Consider the following 21,075-nt stretch of genomic DNA (forward strand, 5'->3'; position numbering starts at 1 on the left):
TCGTTGCTTTAGTTTAATTTACAAATATACATATGATATAATTGTGTTTAATAATAGTTAGATTAGATTTGCGAAACGATTAGGATTGAGAAAGAAACTTAAAATATGATTATGTTAATAATTTTAATCATATAATTTTAAATAAATAAACAGAATAAAGTTATATAAAGCGTTTATCAAATTTATCCATAAGATAATGGCTTATTAAAATAAAAATCATTTCAAGAACGTTTTACGAATTCAAGACTAAATGAAAAATTAATGAATTTAAGTAATGTGGTGTTGTCATTGGTGTTTGTTCATTAGGGGAGAAATCTCTCTGACCAATCTCATTGTCAGGATTATGAACATAATCCGAACGGCCTCTGACAGTACTTATTTTAATTGTACAGCTCGAATCCTTTCTCATGATTAACGTCGGAGAAATTAACAAATTTTTTTATTATTATATTTTGGGATTAAATAAACTTTTTTTGTGCTTTATAACGTTGAATATATTATTGGGATATTGTTGTGTATATAAAGTGATATATATATATATATATATATATATATATATATATATATATATATATATATATACAGGGTGTCCCATTTTAATCTCCTTAGGCAAATATCTCAAAAACCAAGCCCGGAAGAGAAAAATGTTTCAGACAAAAGTTGTTTGGTTTCGAGGGGGCCATAAGACGGTGACAATGATTTGACCTTGGAAAATCATTTGAAGGTCACGTGAAGGTCAACTTTAAAATCTTAAATAGAAACCTCCATTTTTTATTTAGTATTCTTGTAGCTGACATCGAGAGCTATCCAAAACACTATAATAAAGTATTTTTTTATTAAGTACTTTTTGAGTTATTTTATATTTTAATCTGACATATTTTGATATAAAAAATTAAATATCTCGTAAAATATTTAGTTTTTGATAATCTTACCGTAATACTTCTATGTACAGAATAATGAGACAAATCAATTAGTATTAAAAAAATAATTGTTTTTAAGAAAATTATTTACAATGTATTTTTTTAAACAATTATTTGGTTTTTTTGGCACTAATTGGCATATTAATATAACTGATGAGCTTATGATTTGTTAAGTCAGACACATATTAATGTGTTTCTAAAATTCTATATAAAGATACAACATTTTTTCATGAATTTGATTTTTAATTTCACTATAAAAATTAATTTCCGAAATTTTATGAAAAATTCTTTACGATATGCTGCAACCAAGCACTTACAACAGATTGATATCTTACTCTTCGCAGATCAATTCGAGCTTTGATGAGATGAGTTGCATCGGTTTTACTGTGCATCCGCTGGGAAGATTTCGATGCGGTTTGCAAATGTCACCTCGCAATTCCCAGAATGCAATTTCAATTGGAAATGATCGTTGACGATAGTAGTGAACCACATTTCAATGCAATGTAATTAGAAACGTATCGTAATGAAGCTGTCAATTATTCCGCGATACATCGTTTCCATTTGTCGCGAAACAATTTTGAACGATGAACGATTGATGATCATTAACACTTCGATTTATGGATTTCTTACGCGTGATCCGAAGAATCTGTATCATTATTTTCAAGACTATGATGGAATAGAAGAATGACAAATACAATTTTATTTATGCTGCGTCTTATATAGTCATACACTATATGTATAAAAGTCTTTGTGATACATGAATGCGTTTTATAAAAAAAATTGCGATCAAATGTTTAAAAAATATGATTTTTCGTGATTTTTCACGATCATATCTATATTCAGGATGTATTTCTTAATGGATGGTATTGAAATAAAAATATTTTTGTGTTTTTATATTCCTATATTTTCTTCTATTTTTATTAAAATATGAAAGAAAATCGATCCTCCGCTTTTTTTTTTTTTTTTTTAGAGAAAACGATATTTTTGAGCCGATTTGGGACCTTTTTTGTTTCCCCAAAAATTTTCTTATCCTCCTTTCTTGCTTTTCTTGACTATCATAATTGCTGAAAGTAAAGATTGACTTGTACTTTGATCTTTATCTTAAATTTCTTGTTAACTTTAAAAATTTGGAGAGTTTGTGAAAAAGGAAATAGAACTCATCTGCAAAAATGACGGGTTCAATCAATAGCAATATCAACATATTCTCTTAGGCCGAGTGTCCTCGAAACAAGAACATCGGTCCACGTATTTTGTCAGTGACATTACTCATGGCCAACTAAACGCGCCTTTCTCTTTTGCACAGCCGATCGCGTTAAATTACCGCGTATCACGAAGAGACTGCGGCAATATTCGCGTACGAGTAACTCGAGTGATATTGATATATTTCGCTTTGTATCGTCTGCAGAATTGTCGATTACTCTTGTGAAGTTTGGAAAAAAAAAAAAAAATTGGCATTTCCAAATTCGACGATTGTTTAACATCGTATCGTTTCATTCAATGTCCCGTGAAATTTCTGCACTATTGAAATATTGGATGATTGCATAAGTTCGTGCCCGAGTTAAATATAAACTTTAATAGATTATATTTTAGAGATAACACTTTTATTAATCAATCATATAGTCTCCATTCTTTTCTACAATGGTTTTCCAACGATCTATAAGCTTGTCGATTCCATTTTTGAAGAAAGAACTTGGTTTTTCTTGAAAAAAGTTTGTAAGGTGGTTTTCGACAGCTTCCTCGGAATTGAGATTCTTGCCATTTAAACTATTCTGCAAAAACCGGAACAGATCAAAATCTGAAGGCGCAATATCTGGAGAATATGGCGGGTGCTGTAGAATTTCCCATTGCAACTCCTGCAGTTTTCCTGCAGCCTATTCCTTACAGTCAGGAGATGCGGCACCCGCGTATCAAGCTTGGAAATGTATCGAAGCTTTTTTAAATGACGAAAAGCGGTTGAATTATCGATGTTCAGCCTCTCAGCAATATCCTCAGTTGAAATCCTTGGGTTTCTTTCCACTAAGGCATGCACAATGTCATCATCGATGCCAGAAGGCCGTCCAGAGCGGGGTTGATCCTCCATGTTGAAATCACCATTTCGAAATCTGCCAAACCACTTTTTGACTGTTCGGAGAGCAGGAGCGCGATCCAAATAAACGCTTTGAATATTTTTTTGTACAATCCCAACACTCACGCCTTTCCGAAATTCATATAGCGTTACATGCCGCAAATGCACCTTTTCGTTCTCCATTTTTAATGATTTCTCTTATGCACAAATGGACTTATCTGAACAATGTCTGACGCTAAATTGACATAAGACAACGTCATCTATTCGGTGTAAGCAACAATTACCACACAAAAACAATAGAACTCCGCCATGCAGTAACTTAATGCCATTTATGAAAATCGGGCACGAACTTATGCAATCATCAATACATTGACGTGTCACTTCCCGTTAAATATCAAACTCAATGATTTTAAAATAGTACGTAGTTCAACGTGATATTTCAATCATTTTTATGTTTACTTTGCAATAAAAATAGGAAACCCGTCGCTTTGCCTATCGATATTATCATTTTATAGTTAGCACGATCAAATATTGAAAATTACTTAAATCCAATTAAATTTAATTAAGCGTTATAGAGATGTATTGGTAATTATCGGTACATTTATGAAGAAAAATTTTACAATTAAAATGATTAAAGCGAATAATTAATGCAATAACATTAATTAATTGCTCTAACGCTATTGCATACATAATTTCGATTTAATGCTATTGCATGTATAATTATAACTATAGAAAAGTTTCTAATAAGTATTAACACAAGAAACTTTTTAAAATTCTTTTCCGATTGTAATACAAGCTTTATCTATATATTATGTCATATACATATTTTAAAATAGATTAATTATAAATAAAATAATTTTGCACTATTAAAAGATTTTAATACGCTTATGTGTATTAAACATATATTTGGAATTTTGTGATATTTTTATTAAGACACGTGTTAAAGTATATGATGATTTTACAAAATCTCTTACCGATTATTTTGGCATACGCTTTACAGATTAATCATTCTCATTTAATATATAATACATATCATGTTATTTCGAGAAAAAATTTGCAAGCATCCATGAATTTCTGTCTACACTTGCCTCTTCAAGGGTGAGGGAGCGCAAAAAGTTGAACGCGAGCCCGTTCGTCTCGATTGGTATCGTTTCATTCCATCGGCTCTCTGCGTTGAGGACGAATAGCCTAGGTCAGGCATTCGTGACGTTATGTGGGTCAAAGAACCAGTTCAACAACTGGGAACGATCGCGTACGACAGACCGCCTGTCGACGCCGGCCTGGTGACGTCACGCGACGCTATTCTCGGCAACGCCGACGCATTTGCCGCGGCTAAAAATAAGGACTGCGAACGGCCGAACAGGCAAAATAATGACCGATTAATGAGATCGGCCTATTCACTTTGCTGCAATAGTGACAATAACAACAACGGTCATTGCACGCTTGCGGTTTTGTTTTCTAATCTGAAGTCTAATTCGAAGACGGACGAATGTGCGAGGATGAACATAGATAGTGATTAGCAATCAGCAAGGATATAAACGAGACAAACAGACATATTTTAATTATCAGATACATATGTATATAATAAATTATATATTTATTAAATTTATATATATACAGAGTGTCCTAGACCACCCGTACATCCCTTTTCTTTCAAAAACTAAGCATTTTAAAGAAAAACGTTTTCAACAAAAATTGTATGATTTTGAGGGGAACGTAAGATGGTGTCATTGGTTTGACCTTGGATGGCATCGTTAAGGTCAAGTCAAGGACACCTTTATTTTCCTCAATAGAACCCCCTATTTTTCATTACATATTCTTGTAGCTTGTCTCGAGAGCTTTTCAAAACACTAGAATAAAGTAATTTTTCATTAAGTACTTTTTGAGTTATTTTATATTTTAATCTGACATATTTTGATATGAAAAATAAAATATTTCGTAAAATATTTAGTTTTCAATAATCTTACCGTAATACTTTTATGTACAGAATAATGAGACAGAATAGGATTATCGAAAACTGAATATTTTACGAGATATTTTATTTTTTATATCAAATACTGTCAGATTAAAATATAAAATAACTCAAAAAGTACTTAATGAAAAAATACTTTGTTATAGTGTTTTGGAAAGCTCTCGAGATAAGCTACAACAATATATAATGAAAAATAGGGGGTTCTATTTAAAAAATTCAAAGTGATTTTTATATGACCTTGACGGTGCTATTCAAGGTCATACTAATATTATTATATAATGCGCCATTTAGAGCTCTACAACTTTGGTTTGAAACATTTTTCTCAGAAAAGTTTCGTTTTCAAGATATTTGACCGTTTCCAGACTTTTCTAACACCCTGTATATATATATATATATATATGTAACAAACAGATATATGAAACTTATTAAAGTTATTTAATAGAATAATGAAACCATTGCGTAAAATTAGATAACATTATGGTTAACACTTACGAAAAGTTTGCGAAACCAGTTAGTAATAATATCGTCATATGTCTGTTTTCAGAGTTCGCGTCGAGTATTATGTGAATGAAAACACATTTAAGGAACGGCTGCAGCTATATTTCATCAAGAATCAACGTTCGAGTAAGTAAAAATTCATTATTTGTGTTTATAAAAAATTTTAATTTTTATACATTTTTTAAATACAATATATATAAAAAGAAGTTTTTTGATGAAAGATTATAATAAATATCTTTTTGAATGTAATTACTAAATTCTTTAATTGGCTGTGTAAAAAGGGTTGGAATAAAAAATATTAATTGTACTGAAAATTGACGACGAATCCGTTTGCAATATTTTAGTTTAAAAGATGATCTTAAGCAATTTTTTTTTTTATATATAGTTTTATGTATATAAAATCATAAAAGTCTTAATTGAATTTATATTTTGAGCAGTTTTGTTTTGTGATGCGTTGTATTTCTGAAATATTCCTATATTCTATGATTCTTATAAAAAAATTATTTCCTAGGATTTATGCATGATATTACGTACTAATGTGTCAATATATTTGATATTACATATGTCATGGCATAGGAGAGATCTATCGCGGTAAACTCATATCTATGATTCTATCTCGTGTTATTTGACAGCAGCATTATTTTCCGCACTACATCGTAACACGCGAGATATGTAGCTGTGTGATATATACGTTAAGATATATACGTTACGTTTCTACTATACGTTATAATAACTTTCCCAAATTTTTCACTTAGTGAAATGGATTGTATTTATATTAAACATTATACAATATATTGTGTGTGTGTGTGATATATATTCTAAAATTAATTATACATTTGTTATGAAATTTTGGAATACGTTTAGAGTACCAAATTTTAAAAGTAAAATATAATTAATAAAAAAGAGGGAGAAAAGGATGTCTCTGAAAAATATTTTAGAGATAAATATTCCGATACCCTAGGGATAAATTTCAAGCTTACCTACATCACCTCCCTTCTGCCTAATATTATATTTTTGCTACATTTGTCGCCGCCGGAAATAGCCGGATTGTCGTCGACGTTCTTCCGGCGTATCGCAATGTGGTCTTGATTACTTCCTTTCGAAATGGCGAAGTCGTTGCGAAAGGCAATTGCAAAGATATCGCGGCCGTCATTCTCGCAAATATCTCGAAAGAGCACGATTGTGCTCCTTCAGGGTTGATGGCGGTAACCGATAATAGATATTGTGCCACTATAAATTCCTTTTGCCTGACCTTTGTACCTGACCTGTGCGTTAGGACGTCGTGAACCCAACAGGTCAATGTTTTGTTGCTCTTTATGGAGTTTGTCGTGGGCAATTGGTTAAAGTATGTCGTTAGAACCACCCGATCAATCGATATCCGGTCTAAACATAAACCAGTCTTTAATTTGATTCTCAGGGAAGCCTTATACCCGTATTCATAGTCCTTCCTTATTTTAAGGACGGAGGAAGCATCCATGAAGGATTCCTTGAATCTGCAAGGCCACCTTGTTTCATAGATGGACCTCGAGTCTCCCTTTCAGAAGGAAGGAATATTTTAGGGATTTTTAGTGACCGACTGGAGGCAGCACCGTTTTATGCTGCCTGCAACTAATTTCATATAATACATATGAAAACTTTTTCGTATCTTCAAAAAATTCCACGGGATTTTCCCAATCGCGAATGTATCTTTTCGGAATCCGCCACAGAATCCGATTCTCTGGATTTTCGTCTTCAAATCCATCGTCAGAATCATTTAAAAATTCATTGTCCATTATCCCTTTTTCCTTTATATGGTACACTTTCAGTTTGAGAGCGCGACAACAAATAACCACAAAACCACAAATGTAACGAAACTAACTTTTGGAGGTTATATTTGGTTATATTCTGCGTATCGTCTGCTAAAAAGGTCGCATCATTCCTCAAGGAAGCTCGTGACCTTCCTTGAGATAAGGGAGCCGATAAGATTCCTTGTTCGGTCAAGGAAAGTTTATGAAACGTGGAACGAGGAACAAGGAATCCTTATTCCTCAAGGACGGACTATGAATACGGGTATTAGTGTATCACATAACTTTTAGGCTTATAATAGCATAAATTGTAATAGATATTCATTATTATTGTATATTATCTTAAATTTTATTGCGCTAAACTATATCTGATAATATATTTATAATAAATTTTATATTACTTTAAAATTTTTTTAAATTATATAATTTTATATAATAAAATTTATTACACCGAATTAGGATAAATTTGAATTTAACAAATAAATACATTTACAAAGTGTACGTTTTTAATTGAGCATGTCTTTCGTATATGGAAAACCGAGAGCTAAATTTAACTTGACTTTAAGAATCGAGAAAGTTTTGAGAATCTCGATATATCTTAAAAATATTCATGTGTGAAGAGGAAAACTCCCAATATGCCGTCAAGATATTTATATAAAGATTTTATTGATTGATAAGGTAATATATAAAGAGTGCTTTATATTTTTTTAAAGTCCGTATAAATTTAATACGTAAATCTGTGAAACCTACTTTTTATATTATATCTCGATACATAAAAGATAAAATCAAAGGAAGAATCTTTGTAGAGATTGTATGCTTAATAAAAAAATAATTGAACGGAAAGTTACAGCACGGATGTAAATTAAATGAAAAATTGAATTTATGTTTCAGGCTTGAGGATACGACTTGCTAATCTCTTCTTCAAATTGCTAACATGCTTCCTGTATATATTCAGGGTTATTACCGACAGCGACCCAACATTCGCAGCATGGTAAGTTACATTTTAATACCCGAGTGAGTTAAAATATCTATGGGGGGTTCCGGAAACGTGAGCTTCGTATCGAACTTTTTTTTTTCAACTACAAGAACGATCTTTCAAGTGAAAACCCAGACCGCATCTAATGATGTATTTGACTTTTTGAAATACTTAAAAATTGTTCTTTCTTTATTTTTACATTTTATTTTATTTATTTCGATATTTACAATATTTACTGCATTTTGTATTAGGTGCACAAATAAGTTTCCGCCGTTTTTTATCAAAAATTGGGCATTTATTGTGAAAGAACGGAACTTAATGTTTTGAGTCACTCCCAATGTAAGTGCAAGTTCTTCTTGCGTTTGGCACGAATCTTGATCCAATAATGCTTCCAATTCCGCGTCTTCATACACTTTTGGCCTTCCGCTACGTTCTTTGTCTTCGATGTCAAATTCACCGTTCTTAAACTTTTGAAACCACTCATGACAACTTCTCTCACTTAAGGCAGCCTCACCATATGCTTCTACGAGCAATCGATACGCCTCAGCTGCAGATTTCTTCAAATTGAAGAAGTAAATCAAAAGTTCCCGCAAATGACGCTTATTCGGCTCAAAACTCGACATTTTTGCACACAAAAGAATATATTGTACTGATAAAAAATCACTAATATTTTAAGGTTATGTTATTGACTGATGTCCAATCTTACGATAAGGACGTTTTACATCTGACAATTTTAACCATAACTTACTGGTGGCGCCAACTTTTGTCAAACGGCGAAAACTTATTTGTACATCTAATATTTTTCCGCTTCACTTATTTTACGCGAGAGAAAGTTTGTAGTAATGCATGGTATACAGAATGTCCCAGTTTTTCCGTATTTTCTTTCAACCACGGATTTTTTGATCGTTACAAAACATACTTTTTATACAATAATTGAAGAACTATTAATCTATCTTGTTATTTTTATTAAAAAAATACATTTATATTGATAAAGAAAATAAACAAATTTAAAATTTTTTAAATACAGATAATCTGGAATATATGGTACTTTAGCATAAACGACCATTGACGTGGAAAACACAGTAATTGTTTCATTTGGTTTCTTTCCGTTTCCACGTAGTTATCCGGGAAAATTTTATTTTCATAAAGAAAAACTCGTTCCAATGTGCAAGCAACGTTAAAGTTCATGCACGATTATGCATATCATGCTGCGCTCCTAACATGGCTGAGAATAAGACGCACAGATAAGACTGTACAATGAGTACGATGTAGCATTGTTATTTGCATATATAAGGATGCCAGTGTTCTTAATAGAATCTTTTGATATTTTTCTAGATTTCTTAAAAAAAAAAAAAAAAAAAAAATCTACCATACATATAAATTTTTAATTAATTAATTAATATTATATTAATAATATATTAAAATTTGTGGAAAAAGTAAATTGTAAAAAAAAGATATAAACATAATTTCTTTATTGAAAATTTGATACACAAGAAATAATTTAGTGAAAGGTTGTAATTTTTATCATTAGATATCTAAATTCTAAATTATGTATGGCTTTGTTAGTTGCAGTTGTTTGAAGCCTCGTGATAAAAAAGGATTCTCATCGTCTCCGTTGATATCCTTTAATGTAAACTTACCAAAATCTCTTAATACTCGAAGAGTAACTTTATGATTAAGCTTCCGATCAAATTTCCGTTAAGGAGTTATCGATTCCAAGCTCCCTTCGAGGAAACTGTCACTGACAGGGGAGGAATGGCGATCTCAGTGAAGCTCTCTTATATATGCAAGCGTATTAATGCAAAAATTTTAATAGAAGATGTACGTCCCGATTCTGAATATACCTTTTTCGTCGCATTCGGTATCGCGTCCTTTCTATTCTTTCCGCAACGGTGATATTTGAATCCCCGATGCGATCTAAACGACACACTTGATATTGGAAACCTATCGAACTCGTCCGATTTGTGCACGCAAATATCGCGCGACAATCCACGTCCCTCACTATCGGCGTACTCATCCGTCGCTTATAACTTTTCTCTCTAGTTACGGTTGCATACCAGGCAACAAGACCGAGTTTCTCGCGTCGCAAAACTTGACGGAGGAGGAGTTTCAGGACCACCCGACCATCAATTGGGACGCAATTCTCTGGGTCAGAAGACCCCTAGAGCTGTGGGTAGTTCAAGTGATTTTGGCGATAGTGTCGTTAACTGAAGCCTTGCTACTCGCTTACCTCGGTTACAAGGTACGTTATCCCTTTATTTATTAAGTAATTTTTACTCTTTTTTTTATTCGACATTCTGTCGATCGTTATCTCGACACGCTCATTATTTTATTGACTTGCTTCGCGAGGAGTTTTATGGTTGTACCGTTTCTTCTCCCAAATTTTATTTTTTTCTCAATTTTATCAGATGTTATGTTGAAATATAGAGAGAGCGAAATTGCTATTGCGTTATATATTAAAATTAATTTCATTTATATCGTAAATTTATATTCTATTAAATTAAGATAACGTCTTTTATAAAACCATAAAGCTCTTTGTATTTAAAATAATCTTACGTAGTTTTAATGCAGTTTTAATTTAATAAAATGAGTAAAATCTATTCTTTCTTGAATTATAATAAATGTTTTATCATTTTTATATGATATATATGTATGTATTTTTATATTAGATATATGTATATTTGCATGGTGCGTGTGTGTGTGTGTGTGTGTGTGTGTGTGTGTGTGTTTTGCATGAACAAGTACGATATGCGCTTAACTAAATTCGCTATGCTCTCCTTCGCCGTTCTGCAATCTCTGAAACAAATTTCAAATATATGTGAGATAAAGCAGATTTTTATTTTTTTTATTTTTGTAAGTGCGTCGAATATCGAACTGACTTATTCAAAATATAATTTACGGTTCTATAATGCGGTAATTTAAATCGATTGAATATCTCGTATTGTGAGTCCAATGTGTAATGTCTCGAGTATTATTTATTTTCGTGATTTATTCGCTCGAAAAAGAGAGCTTTACGCCAATTAACAAAGAAATGTCTTTGATTAGTTAAACTTTTCTCGTTTGGCGCTTTTTCGAATTTTCTTTCTTTTAAAACTCGAAAATTTCTTGACAGAGATTGCATTATAATAGCAAAATAAGAATCGATCTAATAATTTGAGAGATGTTCCTATATTTTCTCAAGATTCAAATAAATCTCGTTCCGCTTTATTTCGATTGGAAAAGTAATTTAGAAAAAAATCTGAGAGTACAGAAAAATAATACAAAAATTAAATTGTGTTAAAGTTAAATGTTTTTTCTTGTTTTCAATACATGTAGAATGCATATATTACGTAATAAATTTTCAATCGATCTCTCAAATATGCAACAAGAATTGTAGGAATGTTTTATAAAAAAGGACGTTATTATCAATAATATAAAACATTTTATTATTCTAATACACATATAGAGAGATTACATACTATGTAAGATACAAATATTACATATTATTATACAATGTCAAAAACAAGATATAAGATTGTAAGAGAGATTTTGAAACATTTTTTTTCTCTATAAATTGATAATTTCTAAAGTATAAAAATAAACGATAGAAACGATAGATTTATAAAAAGTCACATTGATGTAAAATAATCATTTTATTTTACCGTCTTTTTATCCAGCGATAATTTCCATACGCGCGCGCATGCAGAATTCGCGATAAAATCTGTAACGATCTGTAGAAAGTTCGTCACGCTATTTATTAATCGAGCATTCCGGTGATAAGTCGACAACGTTACATCGATAACATACAAACGTATTGATAAAATGTGCCGTTATTGAACTTTATAATAAAATATCCTATGGTTGCAATAAAATTTAAATATGCATGAATATTAAATCAATAAAAATAATGTTTGGAATTTTTTTTAAATTAATTCTAATATTCTATCTAAATAAATAATCTTGTCTAATATAGTATGCTATTATGAAAAACACTCTTCAATGATCATACAAAATGGATTTTTCTCATATCGTATATCTCACTTCTTCATATGTATTTTGTTTTTCTATAGATACATTACACATATTAACGACAAATAACGAATATGTACGCATGTGTCCTTAAAATGATGTCATTTGTTTGGCGATTAGAACACTGTTTCGAGCATTTGAAGATATTTGTTAAGAAAAATTTATATACACATATATAATATAATATATATTGTATAAAGAAAGTATAATATATATGATTTGCAAACGTGAAAGATTACAAATGTGAACGATAATATGTAATAAATGCCTTGTAAATTTAAAGTAAGTTGAGTTTAACTGACGAATGAGCTTTTTGTAATTTCGAAGTTCCGATCATCGAAGTCTTAGAATAGAAAAAAATATTATGTAAAATAAATTTTTTTTTATAAATTTATTTTTCAATTTAATATTTAAATAAATTTTAGTAAAAATTTATAGTAAAATTTAAATAATTTTGAAAAAAATTTTCAAACTAATATATAAAATTATTATTTTAATGAAAATTATTAATAGAAATTTAAAATTAATTATTAATAAAGTGCCAGCAAAATTGCGGTTAGACTTAAGATAAAAATAAATATTTAATATGATTATTTAAAGAAATATAATTTATTTAAAAATTATTAAATTAATATATTTATTTATGGTGAAATATAATGAAAATTAAAAGATTTAATTATTTTTCAGTCTTGATAGGCGCAACGATTGTTGAAATCTCCTATTTTGATATTTTTACAAAGTTAATTAATTATTTAATACAAAATAATATACACAAATATGGATATAAATGAACACACTTTCAATAGAATTATCTATAATTTATAGTATTGCTAATAATAACCAAGAAAAATGCGCTCGCGAAATGTCGATATATGAGATAACGAGTATTTCATTTTTGTGCGAAAGAGTAATTAAGATTGTACAAATAAAAATATTAGTATTCTATATTATACAATATAAATTCTGACATCTCTTGCTGCGTCTTACATGCAAGCATATGGATGGCTTTGCTGATGTTACGGTTGCGAACGCCACCGTTGGGTTGACAGCAACAGTCATACGCGGGTGCAACATTAGCGCTACGCGATGCGATGGCATTGGTCGTGTCACGTGTAATCGCGGGTCCGTCATCTCACAAGGAAAGTGAATTATATAATCCGGCTCATATGACTGATTATAGAACGATCCAGATATGCAGATCGTCGCGCACATTTTCCGTTCTCTTCAGTCGCCTCTCGTTTCCTTCCATCGCGTTGGCTTCCGCCATTCCCGTCATTCTCGATTTGCAAAGTTTTAGAGTCTTCTTTTACCGGATTACGGAAGAAAACGGAGGCGTCGCAAATGGATTGTAATAAAAAGTCGTCGTTAACTGCATGACCGCGCTCCGGATTACTTTACGTTCCATGGCGAAATTAGACAATTAAAGTTAAGTATTGCGTAAATTCACTCTACCGTGAATTCATTTCACTAAAAGCAGATTTTTAAAATCCATTTCAAAACAAATCCCTAAGTATAATGCGCGATGACGTGAATTTTCTTCAATTTCTTTGCGCACGATAGATACGATAAGAAACAGAGAAAGAAGAATTATATGTATTGTATATTCACTTCATCATTATTCAAATTTTGAAAGTTATTCAATATTAAATACAAACTTTTCTTTTTTTTATTTGTTTAACAAAAATAACAAATAATTTTATTGAAATTGAACATTATACAAATATTTATTAATTATGCTATTAGGTGTACAACTTTACTTCCGCCGTTTTCCTATAGATGGCTTTAGCGGTAAGTAGTGGTCGAAATAAATAGATCATAGACGTCATGCGATAAACTTGGGCATCTGTCAAACATAACCCCGTAGAAACATTAGTCGATTTGTGTCCGCATCATAAAGTTATTCTCGATTGAAAATGTCAGTTTACGAGCCAAATTCTCGTCATTTGCGGGAGGTTTTAATTTTCTGCTTCAATATGAAGAAATCTGCGGCTGAGGCTCATCGAATGCTCTCAGATACTTATGGCGAAGCCGCTATTAGCGAAAGAACGTGTCGTGAGTGGTTTCGACGCTTCAAGAACGGTGATTTTCACGTCGAAGACCGGCATAGCGGTGGAAGAGAGAAGGTTTTCGAAGATGCAGAATTGGAGGCGTTACTTAATGAAGACTCGAGTCAAAGTCGAAAAGAATTGGCACGATCATTGGGAGTGGACAATACTTTGAATCATAAATGTATAACCAGTTTTTTACAATAAAGCCTCGAATTTCGGAAAAAAACGGCGGAAGCAAAGTTGTACACCGAATAATTTATTAAAAGATTATTTTCTGCGATTCTTCTGGAATCTTTTTTATTACTAAAAATTGTATTATGAGATGTGCGTTTCTATCCCATATACTAGATGTGGAAAATCTAGTTTCTAAGCTATCAAAATGAAATCAAACAGATATTAAATTCATACAATACTTTGTTCTTTTTTCATTAGTGTATTATCTTAAATTGCCGTCAACACATAATCGCTAGTTTATAAATCCCAAAAGCGGATATTATAATCGTTATGGAATTCTTGAAAAGATTTATTCAGCTATCGTCTGGATGCAGTCTCTGCGAAACTATAAGATATATATACATTTGCGTTTCATACGATGAATGAAAAAAAAAAGCGCGATCTGCTTGCAGAGACTCTTTATTGATAAAAGTATTTCACAATCAGTGCATCTCTGTTTTTCCAATATTCTAGCATTATTGATGCCTTATTGCAGCGCAGTCGTCAATTTCTCTTTCTGGCACTGGTGATTTCTTTTCATAAGAAGATGAGAAGATGAAAACATATAGGAAAGAATAACGCGGAAGATTCAAGATTTTTATCCGTAATTGATTCATAGGATCAAAAGATGATTAAATCTTATTAAATAATATTAATATAAATGGATAAGTACATATTATTTTAATCATTAATAAAAAGAAAAATAATAATAAAGATGTAGTATTATATAAATATATTGCTTGGCTATCCATAAGATTAGAATCAAAATTATTTTCAATTACAGTCTTCTCTGAGAAAAAAAGGATATGGAGATTTTTTTCTAACTCTAAGCATACATAAAGATATAAATTTTATGTTAATATTATAATATAAATGTATCTTGGGGAAACGTATTAAACATATTTTAATTAATCAAACATTTCTTAATCAAGTCTATTTTGTGCTATTTATTCACATTTTACATCTTCTTAATTTTTTTACATATATCGTCTTCTTGTATTTTTAGTAGTATTAAAAACTGCTGAACAGAATTATTCATTTCCACGCTCTGTGCTGTTGTGTATAAAAAAAATGTGGTAGTCCATATAATATTAAAGACCAACGCGTGACGAAAGAAAAGCGTGAGTAGGGTGGTGTGCAGGATTTAGGTATATTTTTCTTGAGATTCTTTGCTCGCACCTCCGTCTCAAAGGCTTTGTCCGCAACACAGCGACGGTGATTGCGCTCGGAAGTTGATGCATCTTGAAGTCAATATACAATAGAAAACAAGTTACACGAAGTAGATTACAATAAAGTAATTTTTGTAGATATAGGAAAATTGCTTTCGTGAGGTTTCAGTGTAACATACATTTGCATTTAAAATATAAACAGAATGAACAAAATTTACGGAATTTTTTTACTTATTGAATTTTTTCTTCAAAATAAATAGTCCACGTTATTATTAACAGCAATATACAAAGCAGCATCTATTATTAAATATGTAACGGTAACGATATGTGTAGCGTAATTAGATTATCCGAATATATTATTTGAAAGTTTATTAAATAAAGTTAAACATATATTACATGTCTTCAGGGTTGGGAAGTAACGCGTTACTTGTAACGCCGTTACCGTTACAGTTATTTTTTTTCGGTAACTGTAACGGTAATGGCGTTACAAATTTTATTTGTAACGGAAAAAGTAACTTCGTTACATTTTTCGGTAACGAGTAACGAATTTAACAGTTACTTTTATCGTTACTTTTTTCAAATTTTTTGATTTATTTAAGATATTATTCTTGCTATTGTGCGTGATAAAATTTTTATCTTAACCGTAAAGCCGTAAGCAAATCGACCGATTAGCATTCTTATTATGTTGTAAAAATACTTGAATGTGATTGATCAACTTATGGCTCTTGCAGACCAGTGCGATGACGCGACGCGCGATATCCAATGAGAGCTTTATCTTTTCGGAAAAGCAGAGCTCTCATTTACTACCAGTTCTAAAAGTACCTTGCAACGAAAATTAGAAAATCTCAATAAATCTGACCTTATAGATTGCCATTCATTAGTTGAAGCTATTCAGCAAGGTTTAAATAAAAGGTAACTTATTAATTTGATTAATACATATGTTATTTAATTTTAAATAAGGATTTAATTGAAAAATATTATTTTATTTTAAACTATTGATTCAAAAGTATTAATTTCAATAAAACAAACAATGTCGCTTAATTTACTATATTTGATTTTAGATTTCTTACAATATTTGAAACAAAAGAATTAATAATAGCAGCATGTTTACATCCAAAATTTAAGTTAAACTGGTTAACCGGAGAAAAAAGAAAACGTGCTGAAAATTACTTGGAGGATTTATTGGGAATCCGATCAACTGAAAATTCTTCAAAAGCTGGAAAATCTGACGATCGCGATGATTTTTTCATTTTTGAGCAAAAAACGGTGCAAAATGAATCTGAACAAGAAGAATTGCAACGGTTTTTAAAATCAAATAATTGTAATATAGAAATGTTAAACGACTATCCAAAACTTAAAAAACTTTTTATTAAATATAATACAGCTCTACCAAGCGGTGCATCTGTAGAAAGAATGTTTAGCATCGGTGGCTCTGTATTAACACCACAAAGAGGGCATTTAAATGATGATACTATGGAGCAACAAATTTTATTAAAAATTAATAAAGAATTTCGATAAAATTTAATCATTTATTTTGTAATAAACCTTGAATGAAATCTTGCTTACAATTTTTTAAAAGTTTTTCTTATGCAAAATAATTTATTAGTTTGTATTGTAAAAAAGTAACGGAAATTGTAACAACTCGTTACTTTTTAGTAACTGTAACGGTAACGAGTTACTTTTTAAAATTAGTAACGAGTAACGGTAACGAGTTACTTTTTAGAAAAAATAACGGTAACGATAACGAGTTACTTTTATAAAGTAACTTTCCCAATCCTGCATGTCTTATGAAATTTGAAACAGATATGTCGCTATAAGGGAAAAAGCAAATATGTATGAGAACCGCATATAAATGAAAATTTACCTACTCGAAGGAATCTTTCGTCAGGATACAGCAGCAGATTCTGCGATCCTTTCGCAATCGTTTGCATGATGTCGTCGAAATCATTTGGGGTGTAAGCACGCATATTTGTACACACATATGTTTAATCCTATATATCCTTTCAAAAGAGTTTCAACTCTTTCTTAAAGATGCAGGAATTATAGCGAGTCCTTTAGATTAAAGTAATCCGATAAAAACATCGTGTATCTCGCGCGGAAATTTTTCTTTCTAAATTTTTATCGTGTCGAAGGGAAGGGATTGAAGAAGAGAGAAGTAGGATCGATGATCGTTTAGGACACTTTGCGCAGCGTCATTGGTCTGATTGCATCAGACTGCAGTGGACTGCATCCCTTGCGGCTTTTATAAATTGGTCGTTCCGCTCGCAGCAATTTCAACGTAACTTAATTTTGTTTATGTAAAACGAAAGTTAAGGAATTTTATATTGACAATTTCACGAAAGTCCGAAAGTTTTATGCCTACAAAAATGTCATCCAGAAAAGTAGTTACAATGTAACATGTTATAATATGCATTAACAGTAGAACATAAAAATCTAATAAGTTAATAGAAGTCAATTTTTGATTAATTAATTATTTTTATTATTAAACATATAACAATATATTTTAATTAAAATAACAATTATCGTAAATTGTTACGTATTAAACAGATTTATGTAATGAGATATAAGTATTATATCTTAAATATTATATATCTTTTTAAGTTGAATAATTAAAAAAGAATAGAAAAAATTATGTCTCTCTCTCTCTCTCTCTCTCTCTCTCTCTCTCTCTCTCTCAGTAAAATAAAATTCAGTGTGTTTTCAGGTTTATTTCTGTCTAAATGAGTATTTAATTATAATTACAATAATATTATACAATAATTGTTTAATAGTATCTGTATGCATTTCTTAAAATATAAAGGGTGTCCCCAATTTAAATGGCAAAACTTCAAGAGCGCGTAGGGGACCGAAATACTAAGATAGGAAATCCTTTAGAAGTTCGCTCGTTTTTGCTTCATTTTAGAGAAAATTGCAAAAATTCAATCTCCCATTGTCAGTTGCTCTCTTGAGTTAATTAGCACCGAATAAACTTTCCGCTTCAAGGTTCCTTGTACATGTAAACACTTTATGTTATCCTTTACGGTGCCAATCAATTCGAGAGAGCAATTAAGAGACCGAATCATAGACGCGGTGCACCAAATATCACTAGAACAATGTCTAGCTGCAATTAATGAGGTCAGTGCTAGATGTAATGCTTGCATTGCTGCGAGAGGGCAATATTTGGAACAATATCCGCATTAAATAGATGATAACATAAATAAAATTTAAATAAATAAGTAAAAAAAACGAAAACTTGTTTCGTTTCTTCTTTTGTGATTTTCTCCAAAATGGAGCAAAGACGAGCAAACCTCTAAAGGACTTTCTGTCTTAGCTTTTCGGTCCCCTATACGCTCCTGAAGTTTTGCCATTTAAATTGGTATATTAATATAAATTTAGATTATTTTATACGAGACAAGTTATAAACGTATTGTGATAGTAGCCGTAACGAAGACTTATCGTAATAAATACTCCTTAATTGAAATTTTGTGAAACTTTTATTAAAGGTTTTCAATATTATACACTATTTGATATAACAAGATATTAGTGTGCGACAAATTTAATATATTACTAGCAGTTTATTCTTTAGACATAGATATGTTCTAAAATTCGAGTTTTATACTTCTCCGATATTTTTATCGTTGCATACATGTTCCTCGTATTTTTTATTAATTATGATTTTTTTTATTAATTTATATATATAAAAATTAATTCTTTTTAAGAAAAACTTACTTGTATGTCATTTTCAATTTTTTGATATATCATACATATATATATATATAGTCTCAAATTATTTTTAGCTATTATTTTTTTAAAGTTTATTTAACTATTTAATTATTTAAATTTTAAAAAGTTTTATTGAAAAATAAAAATTATTTAAAATTAATTAATTAATTAAATATGCTATTTTTTAACTATGATTTTTCTTATTTTTATTTAGCCTTTACGGCAGAATATGTAAAATATACAAAATCTTTAGAATTTAAATCTTATCTTTTAATTTTTGTTTATATAAAAATTGAAATAATGGAGACAAAAATGAGATATATCTATAATATTTTATTATAACAAATTATATATAAAAAATTCTAAAAGTTTTGATAAACAACATAATATTAGTTTGGCGGTAGGATGAAATTTGTTTCTTTCTCGTAAGAAGATCCTACTGTATATGTAAATATAAATGAAGATGATATTTTCTGTTCTAATTAAGAACTTACTTCCTATAAATGCAAAACTTTTGTCGAGATAAAAAGTCAGCCGTTAACGTCAGAGAGACGTATAATATGATGAAAGGTCGCGGTTTATGCAAAAATGTAATATGCACGTCACGTTCTCGACAAAGTGCACAGGTAGCAAGTACATCGAGTCAACAGTTCCGGCGAGCTCGATGAGACGAAGAAGTTCGGAAATTTGATTACGCTCGTATTCTTCTTTTCCGTCTCACGATTAAAGTTAATTAACACTGGCGCTGATGCGGTAAATGACATTTTTTATAAAGCAATCTGTAAGATATAATTCTTCCGATTAATTCTTTTAACGTTACGTCTGTTTATTATCTATTTTTATATTCAATCGTATGTTGTAAGCGATCATAGATTTTCCTCTATTTTAACGATTAAATAAATTACCGAGTATATATAATGTATGTCGAAAGTGTCTCTTTAAAAAAAAATAATAATAATAAAATAAATTATATGTTTTTTTCTAACCACAACCTAATAGTAATTAATGCGTATAAAGCAATGCAGTTTTTGAAATATTATGGATGAGTTGTTGGCCATATGCATGTGTACATTATTGTATATATATAAATTTGCGTTAACCACGCAAAATGGTTTACGATAATGAATAAAAATAAACATTCGAAATAAAAATTGATTTCAATATTTATTTCAAGAATAAATGGCGAGGATCTCTCAAATTTATTAATCCGCGTTTGTTTTCATAACATTTTTACGGGATTGGAAAATGCAGGACGGCGAAGCGCACGTTTACTTTTGGAACGCTATTCACAGTTCCTACTTTGATAAAATTGTCGCTGGGTATGTTGAGCTGTCCTCGTAATGTTCACAGGGAAATGTCTGGCAGCAGCTTCTATCCTTTCACTTCATCCTGGAACTGGTCAACACAATCCCGTTCACAATAACGGTAAGTTTTTAAGGGAATTAAATTTATGTGTTTTCAATTTTATAAATTTTTCGAATTTATTTTTATTTTATATACAAAAGACAATGTATATATTGCTAATGATATAAAATTCTTCTTTCATTATTTTTACATTAAATCTTGTTCGCTTGCATACAAAAATTTGTAAAACTGCTGATAATTTTATATATACACGCAATTTAATATAAATTTAAAAATATACTATATATATTGTCACAAATTTTTAAAAATGATTATTACGTAACGTTTCTGATTGTCTTTATAATAATTAATTTTT

The 21,075-nt window shown here is 30.3% G+C and overlaps 1 protein-coding gene across 5 annotated transcripts in view; it reads left to right on the top strand.

Annotated features, from left to right (window-relative positions):
• Slo2 (slowpoke 2) overlaps positions 1-21,075 on the top strand; it is a 161,378-nt gene that overhangs the window by 102,754 nt on the left and 37,549 nt on the right. For all 5 annotated transcript variants that reach the window (XM_070311414.1, XM_070311416.1, XM_070311415.1 and 2 more), the window contains exons 2-5: positions 5,502-5,581; positions 8,131-8,230; positions 10,259-10,457; positions 20,706-20,780. In XM_070311414.1, coding sequence (XP_070167515.1) covers positions 5,502-5,581; positions 8,131-8,230; positions 10,259-10,457; positions 20,706-20,780 — 454 coding nt within the window. The remainder of the gene's footprint in view (positions 1-5,501; positions 5,582-8,130; positions 8,231-10,258; positions 10,458-20,705; positions 20,781-21,075) is intronic.

This window comes from Polyergus mexicanus, unplaced genomic scaffold, assembly GCF_030449975.1.
Source record: "Polyergus mexicanus isolate NDT 795.1 unplaced genomic scaffold, iyPolMexi1.0 SCAF_19, whole genome shotgun sequence".
In the NCBI taxonomy this organism is placed as follows: Eukaryota; Metazoa; Arthropoda; class Insecta; order Hymenoptera; family Formicidae; genus Polyergus; species Polyergus mexicanus.